The sequence below is a fragment of the Octopus bimaculoides genome, chromosome 1 (genome assembly GCF_001194135.2).
Source record: "Octopus bimaculoides isolate UCB-OBI-ISO-001 chromosome 1, ASM119413v2, whole genome shotgun sequence".
In the NCBI taxonomy this organism is placed as follows: Eukaryota; Metazoa; Mollusca; class Cephalopoda; order Octopoda; family Octopodidae; genus Octopus; species Octopus bimaculoides.
The window spans coordinates 119,411,170-119,421,808 of record NC_068981.1 but is presented as its reverse complement, the minus strand read 5'-3'; the positions used below and the strand labels follow the sequence as shown (position 1 = coordinate 119,421,808).

The 10,639-nt window shown below is 35.4% G+C and overlaps 1 protein-coding gene across 1 annotated transcript in view; it reads left to right on the top strand.

Moving 5' to 3' along the window:
- The window catches only part of LOC106881996 (vesicle-trafficking protein SEC22b), a 32,038-nt gene extending 24,070 nt beyond the window's left edge, over positions 1–7,968 (top strand). The window contains exons 3-5 of the mRNA XM_014932537.2: positions 793–953; positions 6,128–6,274; positions 7,189–7,968. Coding sequence (XP_014788023.1) covers positions 793–953; positions 6,128–6,274; positions 7,189–7,343 — 463 coding nt within the window. The 3' untranslated portion in view covers positions 7,344–7,968. The remainder of the gene's footprint in view (positions 1–792; positions 954–6,127; positions 6,275–7,188) is intronic.
- Positions 7,969–10,639: the final 2,671 nt, after the last annotated feature.

Sequence of the window (10,639 nt, the reverse complement as noted above, 5' to 3'; positions counted from 1 at the left end):
CCATGTTTAACAGTTGAAAGAAGGCAGTCCGAGTCAAATGCTTCTGTTGGCTGTCTCCACATATACACTCAGCCAGTGGTCAGAAATAAGGTAAAGGATGACTCGTTCAAGAAAATAACATTCTTTCACTGCTCTAGGGACCAATTCTATAGGTTTTTACTCTACTCTAAATGCTTTGCAACATCTGTTTTTGAAAGTAGTGATTTTCTGATTGCATCCCTCCCATGAAATCTGACTTTGTGCAGCTCCCGGCAAACAGTTTTTGTAGAAACTGGGCTCTCGAGGTAGTCATTAAGCTCTGCAGTAATTTTGGGAGCTGTACTTTTTAATAATTTACATAAGAGTCTGGTTTTCTGCCAGAGTTTTGTTGTGATGAGGAGGTTTTTCCCCTCTTTCTCAAAAGTTGTCATTACTTTCAAGACAGTAGTTCTTGATACACTAAACATTTCAGCTGCTTTCATTACACTAGTGCCTGCCATATGAGCACCAATTTCACTTGAAAGTCTGATAGACCTGTCATTATAATGAATTTTAATTACCATTTTCTGATGATATCTAAAAAGAAACAACAATCTTAGCAAAACATATTAAGCAACAGTAACAATAAATCAAAAAACAAAAATAAAGATGCTTTTATAGATATTTCAAAATTATGATGCTATGATGCTAGGTGTTTCCATTATTTTGTCCAACCCCTATATGTACGGTTACATGTATCAAACAATATGGGTTTTTTTTTATGAATTTTTATTTTTATATTTGCAACTAATTGCTGTTTTAATTATCTTTTAGTTATCTAATTGAACGTGGAGTTTGTTACTTGGTTTTGTGTGAAAAAGTATTTTCCAAGAGGCTTGCCTTTCTGTATCTAGAAGAATTACAAGGAGAATTTTCCTTACAGTATGGAAAGAAAGTGGACACTGTTTCTCGGCCTTATCATTTCATTGAATTTGGTAAGTAGCTTTATTTATTGAGTGATGTCTGCACAATATGTAACTTCTCCAGAACCTTACATATTATAGTCTTATTAGCTATGCAACCCTAGAAATTTTGTCGAGTGTGTCAGTTTTGTCTGGTATATGTGCAAGCATAGCAGTGTGGTAAAGAAGTTTGCTTCCCAACCCATCATCATCATCATCATCATTTAACATCCGTTTTCTATGCTGGCATGTGTTGGATGGAAGCTGACCAGCTGAAGGGCTCCATATCTGTTTTGGCATGGTTTCTATGGCTGGATGCCCTTCCTAACACCAACCACTTTACAGAGTGTATTGGGTGCTTTTATGCAGCACTAGTATAAGTGCTTTTTACGTGGCACCAACAATTATGAGCTCACAAAATTATGGATACTCAGCTGGAGAGGGTTGCAAGGGACCATGCTTTTACTTAATTTGATGTGTCTTTTCGAGCACAGCAAATTTCCAGGAGTCTCAATCCCCTATTATCCCCTCTGTGAATCCCAATGTTTGTAGATCCTCTCTCACCACTTCATCCCATATATTCCTGGGTCTACCCCTTCCACATGTTCCCTTTAAAATTAGAGATGAAACTGTCCTCATTCATATGCATTACATGGCCATGCCAGCACAGTCTTCTCTCCTGCATTCTACATCTGATGCTATAAATACCCAGTTTTTCTCTCAAATCACTTGCACTCTGTCATTTATGCACACTGACATTACCCATCCAGCTAAGCATACTGACTTCATTTCTTTCAAGTCTTTATATATCCTCAGTAGTCACAGCTCGTATCTTACTGTCATGTAGCATAACTGTCTGTACACAGGCATCATACAATTTACCTTTCACTTTGAGAGAGAGGCCCTTCATTACTAACATAGGTATGAGCTTTCTGAACTTTGCCCAGACTATTCTTAGTAAGTGCGTTTGGAACAACCTCCTCCTCTACTAACTTGGTCACCTAAGTAACAGAAACTGTCTATTTCTAGGGATCTCTGTTGACATATGAGGGTGTCTGTTTTTTGTACATTCCTAGTGTTTAATGTACCTGTACACCTGCTACATGTAAAGACTACTTTTTCTGTTAGTTGTCCAGTGATACCACTGCACCTCTTATGTGTACAAGCTTGCACTGGGTACACCTTATGGAGTTTCTCTAGACACCTTTTCTACATATCAAGCAAGGCCATCTCCTTGAAGGTACTTGCGATTTGTCTGTTTTCCTACTTATCAGTACTTTGGTCTTTGCTATGTTAACTCTAAGGCCCTTTGATTCCAAATCTTGCTTCCACTGAAATTTCTTCTCTAGTCTGGTAGTGATAAGAACAAAGCCATCAGCATAGAGAAGCTCCCAGGGGCAGTCAGTCTTAAGTTCCTCAGCTTGGGAGACCATGATAAATAAGAGGGTGCTAAGAACTGGCCCCTGGTGGACTCTTACTTGTACACTAAATTCCTTGCCATACTTATTGGTTATTCTCACTTTACAAATGGCATCCCTGTACACACCTTCCACAGCTCTCACTAACCACTCATCTATCCTTAGCTTCCACATTGCCCACTAAATAAGGGATCTTGTCAAAGGCTTTCTCCATGTCAACAAAAGCCAGAAACAGAGGTTTATAGTTTCAAATTCAGTCCTACTGCATGACACCATGGGCAAGTGTCTTCTACTATAGCCCTGGGCCAACAAAAGAATTATTTAATGGATTTGGTAGACAGAAACTGAAAGAGGTATGTGTGCGTGCACGCACGCATTACTGTCTCCTTACCTTGACATTGCATGATTATCGTGAGTGTCACTATCATGCAGGCAGTGACCTTTGTTTCCAATTTTCTGAGATATGCCTGGTCATGAGGAAATATTACCTTACTTGAAACAGGTGAGGATTAGTGACAGGTAAAATTTGCCTCTATGAATTCCATCCAATCCATATGGGCATGGAAAAGTGGACATTAAACGATGATGATGATGATGATGATGATGAATCAGTAATGAGAAAGAACATTTAGAGCATGTAAAAACTAAGACATCATGCTATCATTAAGATCTGAAATCTAAAATCATCATCAGGAAGTAACAAGCTCACAATCTGCAGCAGATTTCACAGTCTGTTTTGGCATGATTTCTATGGCTGGATGCCCTTCCTGACACCAACCACTTTACAGAGTGTACTGGGTGCTTTTTATGTGGCACCTTGCTTTTAGGATCTCAATTCTGCTGTGGTGGGTGGGTCTTCTCAAATACAGCAATGCACCACATATCTCAATCCTGTCATCTCCTTTGTAACATTCAGCATTTTCAGATTGGCCTTCAATACTTAGTTCTATGTTTTCCTGTGCTTGATCTTACTAAAATCTTATGGCTTCACATATGTGAAGTTATGGTTTGTCAGCAATTCATAGAAACCACTGTTACATTGTTTGATTTAGTCTGTCATAAACAATTAGTCCAAGTGAGTTGGTTTGTTTACATGAACTTTAAGATAAGAAAAGCCAAAGAGTCATTTATATATGCAGATAAGAGAAAATATTGCTGCAGATTTTGGGAAAAACAATAAGCACAAAACTCAAAGCAGATAATAATTTATTGATTGTTGTCCACAATGTTATGATGACACTTCTGTTATTTTAAGTCATTTGTCAGACATTCAACAAAGAATCCTCCACAAAATATAAAAGCAATGTTTAAAACTGTAACAACCATTCTTTGTACTTAGCATGTCTCTGTACTACAAGTCAGGAAACAAGTTCTTTATTAACTGTGTTTTTGGTACAATTGAAGCCATTTATGGTTTCTTTATTCGTTCAGCAACTCTGTGAGATGACCTGGAGCAGGAACTTAAGGTTTCCATCAAGCTTGAATTAGGAAAACACTTCACATCACTAAATGAAAGAGAAGTAATGAATATTGTACATGAAAAACTATATGAGTTGCCAGAAGTGTTAATGTAGCTGAAAACAAAATGTGGTGCTTGTAATATTCTGTAACCTGTTTTCATTTGATTTTCTTGTGCTCTTGCATTTTGAGAAAATTCTTTTAACATTTAACAACATTCACTACATCCAAGGAAAGGCATGGCTGTCTGATTAAGGAGCGTGCTTTGAAACTGTGATTAGGGGTCCAGCTACTCTTGTATGGACACTGTCAACTTGTATTCTCCACTATTGCTATATGTTGTGAGTGAAATTGGTGGAGGGAAACTGGAAAAAGCTTATTGTGTATGTGTGTATATCACCTTCATCAATTAACTTCCGTTTTTGCTACATATTGCTACATTTTGTGAGTGAAATTGGTGGAGGGAAACTGGAAAAAGCTTATTGTGTATGTGTGTATATCACCTTCAGCAATTAACTTCCGTTTTCCATGCTGGCACGGGTTGGACAGTTTGGCAGGAGCTGGCCAGCCAGAAGCCTGCACCAGGCTTCACTGTCTGTTTTGGCATGGTTTTTACGGCTGGATGCATTTAATACCAATCACCTTATGTGTGTGTAAGTGAGAGACTGAACATATATTTTCCTTTGTCTTTACATGTGTGCATTGATAGTAAATAAAAGTCTCACCATTCATACAAACTGTGTCATGTGTTTGCAGTCCTATGTGAAAGAACATTCGATAGACTTATGATTGCTACTTTGCTTGGAAATAGGTGATGATTGGCATCTGGAAGGGCATCAGACCATAAAAAATTTTGCCTCTGTGAAGTTTCATTTGATTCATGCAAGCATGGAAAAGTAGAAGTGGTGATGACAATTGCAAGGACACTGGCTTCTGTTATAGTTATTATTGTCGTTATTAAGTCAGTTAGCTGGTAGTATCATTAGCATGCTAGACTAAATGTTAGCTGTCTTCACATATTGAGTTCAAGTTCCACTGACGTTTGCCTTCATCCTTTTGGAGTCAATAAAATTAATACTAGTTGAGCACTGGGGTCAAGCAACTTACCCACTCCCTACAAAATTTCAGGTTTTGTGCCTATAATAGAAAGAATTGTTATTATTACTACTATTCTTTTAACTCAGGTTTTGTTGAAACTCCTGAAGTTTTACATGTATAACAAGCTTCCTATCTGCAGTCTATGGTACCATGTTATTCTCTTCAGCTTTCTAATGCTTTCCTGATGATTCTGGCCATGCCAAGGTGGCAAACATTTTGCAACAGCTCTCCTGGGCTCTCTATTCCCATTTCCTTTATATTCCTCTTAATACCTTCTGATACTGTCCCCAAAGCCCCAACAATAATTGACACTATCTTCATCATTTTCATTTCCAAAGTCAAGCTATCTTGTATTTAAGAGGATTGTATATGTTTATTTTTCGCCTTCTTTAACTATTGATGGATCAAAAGGGCACACAACATCAATTATGTAGTACAAATGGTTCACCTTGTCCACCACTGATAGGTCCAGCTTGTTGTGCCCAAGCACCTGACCTGTTTGATTTGGGAAATCAGACAGGATTTTGCAAATCCTTGACTCAGCCACTCTCTGTGGTTTGTGTTTGTACTACATCTTGTCTCTCTCTCTTTGACCCCCACTTTTCACTCAGTTTCCAGTGCTGCACTTTTGCTATCTCATCATGTTGCCACAACATTATCATCATCATCATCATTATTAATAAAGCAGTGAGCTGCCAGAATCGTTAGAATGCTGAGTAAAATGCTTAGCAGCATTTTGCCTGTTTTCATGTTCTAAGTTCAAACTCTGCCAAGGTCAACTTTACCTTTCATATTTTTGAGAGTTGATAAAATAAGTACCAGTCAAGCACTGGGGTTGATGTAATCAACTTGTCCCCTCCGCCAAATTGCTAGCCTTGTGCCAAAATTTCAAATCCTCATCATTATTATTACTATTATTGTTATTATTATTTTGTTTTCGTTTTTTGTTTTGTGTGCTGTAACTCATTCTTTGATATTGTCCTTCATGTGTTGGGCCTTTGTAGTCAACAAAAGAAATCATTATTATTGTCTAAGTAAGTCCTTATGAATAAGGACTTGCTTGAACTGTGACAATCAGTCCAATACCCATGCCAGCAAGGAACTGGGCATACCATGATGGTGTTTCTATATTTAAAGAATTAGTAATTATTTTTAAGAAATGACATCAAATTTTCAGAAACATTTGTTGATCAAATATATTAATTTTAAAAATTAATGTTCTTATTTTATCAGACACATTCATTCAGAAAACTCGTAAATCCTATATGGACTCACGGGCTCGGAAGAATTTGTCTAGTATCAATACAGAACTTCAAGATGTGCAACGAATTATGGTACAAAATATTGATGATGTTTTACAACGTGGAGAGGCCCTAAACAGTAAGTAACACAGAGAAAACATTATTCTTCCTGTTAAATTTATTTTTACTTTTTTTGTTTTTGTGTTTATCTATATTTCGGTGGGGGTGGGTGGGGTCACAGTTGATAGTGCCTGTTTACCAGGTTACAGGTCAGCAGTTTGTATCTTGTCTTCAACTCTGTACTGAGTTCTTAGCCAGAACACTTAATAGTCCGAAGGTTTTACATAACCTTTTTAATGCCAAACTGCCTGAGACTGCCAACTTTGTGCTATTTCTAGCAGATTTAGTGACCATGTTAAGGCTCCCTTGTTGATGCTTTGCATGTACCTGCTTGGTATGGCTTTTTTTGTTACTTTAGTGAAAGATGTAGGTTCAGGCATGGCTGTGTGGTTAAGAAGTTAGCTTCAGAATTGTGTGTGTGTGTGAGTGAGAGAGAGAGAGAGAGAGTATTTATCCCTGACATAGATGTATGTTAAGTATTCCTGTAGCTCCATTAAAGGAACTCTCTGGCTCATTTAAATGTGACTAAATATTCTATGGATGTTTGTATTCTTAATATAACTTTTAGGCAGAATCATCATAACACAAGTTTGTAATTCAAAGTGACAGCATTGAATCACAGGAATAGTCTATTAGATGAGCTTCTGCACAGTTTTATCTACCCCAAGTTTGAGTTACTCCAACTTGCACAAGTTCAAATTCTGCCAAGGTCAACTTTTCTTTTCACCCTTTCAGGGTTAATAAAATAAGTGCCTGTTGAGCATTGGGGTCGATGTAATTGACTATATGTCACCCTCAAAAATTTCAGGCCTTTTGACTGTAGTAGAAGGGAAAGAATTATTTATTTAGATTTTGTTTTTGATTTATCAAAATCTTTAAAACTGTATAGATAAAAACTAATTATTTTTCTTTCTTTTCTATTTGTGATTTCAGCTTTAGGCAGTAAAGCCAGTAATTTATCAATATTGTCACAACAGTATAAGAAGGATGCAACTTACTTGAATCTCCGGTCCACTTATGCAAAGGCTGCTGCCGTTGTCATTGTCATTGTTGTTCTAATGTTGTTTATTCGCTTTCTCTGGTGGTAAACTCCTTTTAAAATCTGACCAAAACCCCTTATGGACTTTTTTTTACATTTTCACTACAATAGAAGATGTTTATACAGGGGACTTTGTTTCTCTACTAAACTATCCAACAGGAAAGCTTTCACAGGAGTGCTTTCATTGTAACAATAACAAAACAAAAACAAATTGTGAAAACTCTAGCTTATATATGAACTCATGACTAATCACTTAAACATTTTTATATTATAGCAAACATAATAAATATATGCTAATCGTAATATCTTTTTGCATGGGAAATATAAAATGGTATAGCCACAAGGTAAAAGAAAAGAAAAAAAAAGAGCTAAAAGATGGAGTATCCCTCCCAAAAATCCTTTATAAAAAGAAGAAAAATATTTTAAATGCATAGGAATTTGTCTCAAGAGACTTTTTTTTTTTTCACTTCAAAATTCTGTTTGAAACTAAACTTTGATTACATACAGTGTAAATGGAAACAGATGAACACAAAATAGGTTTAGGGCTTTGATATTTTGAAGACTTCCCTCCTCCCCCCAAAATATAACATCTAATATGATATTGAAGAAATGTTTTTTTTTTCTTTCAGTTTTATCTCTATTAAAATTTTAAAGCTGTTGACTTCTTTTCCTAATTTCGACTTGTGGTTTTTCTCAAACAATATTTTCATTTTGAAGCATGCTGTTAATCAAAGCTTTTTGCTTTTTTTTTGAAGGGGTGAGGTTATGTGTATGTTTGTGTGTGTGCTAACTATTTTGTTCTTACTACAACAAATACTAATTATTAGGGTACTGGAGGGGTCACAGAACATTCATTTCAAGAGTTGTGAGACCGTTTCTTTCTTTGTTAAAGATAACAAATGATTCTCAGTTTAAGTTTAGGTCATTGTTTCAGTTAATATGTTTCTAATTAATAATTTTTTTATGCGACAGCGCCTTAAATTTTAAAAAGCTGAAAGGAATTGTTAGAGAAAAGTTTTGACTTTGTTGACATTTGATTGAACAAATAAAGATTTTCTAAATTTAAAAGTTTAAAATATTTTCTATGTATCAATGTAAGGTATATAAAATAACCTTTTTTTTTTTTTTTTTGTCTGAGACTGGGTAGAACTATAAGGTAGAATGTATTGGCTGGTGAAGTTGGTGCAGGACTGTGTAACAAACTTGTCAAAATATTGAAATGATGGAAAGAACATCAGAAGTTCTCTGTCCTTACCTACCATCAATGCTCTTACATACCTTTCTGCTTATATCTGTCCTGCACAAAAAAAATCCTGTCTTTGTCCCATGGGTTTATTTCAACATCTAACCTAACAACTCACACTAAAAACTGGCCTAACTCAAGTATCATAATTGCCTGAAAATATTATGGATGATATTACTTTTTTTTTTTCATTTAGACAAATAAAAGGCATTTATTCTTGCTAAAACAAACTTTTGAATTACTTTAAATACTCATTTACAACTCTAAGTAGGTTTTATACATCTTAAATCCTTTCTGCACAATCACATTTATGTAGTGTGTCTTCTACTCTCTTACTACTTTGAACCAGTTCTTTTAGCCCTATACTTTTTAGTAAAGAGTTTTCTCTCTGATTCCTTTTGTTTTGATTTTCTTTCTTCACTTCTCAAAAATCATAATGTATGTATTTTCATTTATTTTCCTTAATAACGGATGACAGAGTTTCTAGTTCTTGTTTCACTCCCTACTGCCAACAAAGCAATGCCCACCTTTAACAAGCATGCATTGTGTTGAAGTCGTGCTGTTAAAATTTGATGTCTCTACTTATTGTGAAGACTGTAATTTCATATTATATTCAGTCATATCTCTTTTGTGTGTCTTCCTCTTTTTGTACAAATTCAATGATTAAGACATCATCTTGCCATCCCTCATAGTCAATTAAGACATCCATCTGGTGGTAGATACATATGTGGGATGAAGTATTGCATATCTGCTTGTAATCAGAACTCGTGTTGGGATTTCTAATAGTAAGGCAGAGACTTAACTGTTAGGGTGACTCTGGTTTGAGATTTAAGTACAGGAGAGTTTTCTATTTCCCATTGTTTTCTCCAACTCCACAAGTGAAACTGAATTCAGTATTACAAAGCAACAAATTCTTGACTCAATGAGGGAACCTCTATATGATCATTGGAGTTGCTAGAATTAACAGCCAGATTTCCCTTAAATCATATCCTACTATCTTAGAAGGAAGAATATGTGGATCATGCAGTCTTGGTAGACTGTTTGAAGAAAAGGTAGGAATGGTAATAGCTGGAAGGGATTAAAATTGAACACAGAAACAACAGTTTGTGGATTTCACTTGTTCATTCAACTGACAAATCATCTACTACAGGTTTGAATACATTTAACTGGGGCAAAATAAAAGAACAACTCAGTTTTATAGCAATGAGTTGTTGTTGTTGTTGCTATATGATAACTGTTTACGGCTAGGTGGGCTGAGCTATTTGAGAGTTCAGTTTTCTCAGCCACATATACTGTCCACACCCCAGCTACCTTATTTTCATGTTTCCACTATTTAAGAATACTTCAAAATAAATAGATAGCTATATATCAGTGACCAATTAGGTTAATGGTATAGGGTTCGATTATCTGTAGCCTCCCGCTGGCAGTGCCCCAGCGTGGCCACAACCTTTATACTGAAACGTATAAAAGTGTATAGAACCAGGATAGGTTAAGCAGTTTTAGCAAACCATTTGGTAAATTATAGTATCAGACCTTGTTCTATGAAATGTTACTGTTATAACTGCATCCACAAAAGGATACTGTTAACCATGGTACACACACACACACACACGTGAATCTTTTGATTTCATGTTATGAGATATGGTAATTGCTCTAGAACTAATTAATAATTAACATTTTAATCACCGTTGTTTCTTACAACAAAAATTAAAATAATTTGTTTTAATTATAAAATTCATTATACAAAATATATTACTCTTAAACAAAATATATATAATTAGAAAAACAATGGTAAGTGTTGTGAGCAACAAGTAAACACTCAACAATGCTGGATCTCAGCCTGTTTTCCATTCCAAGTTGAAGTAATTTTACTTCACCTATATGTCCAATGCTTTTAGGAAAAGTGTGACTTTCATAAAGTCTGATTCCTGTCTTTTATAAATTCATAACATAGAAAGCAAATATAAATAAAGGAATAACAATAATATAAGCACTAATTAAGGATAAAAAAGTCAATTATTTATTAAATAAACTGCTGCATATACACCTTTATTATTTTGAGGTATTCTTTCTTATAATTTTACAAGGTTTTTTTTTTTCAC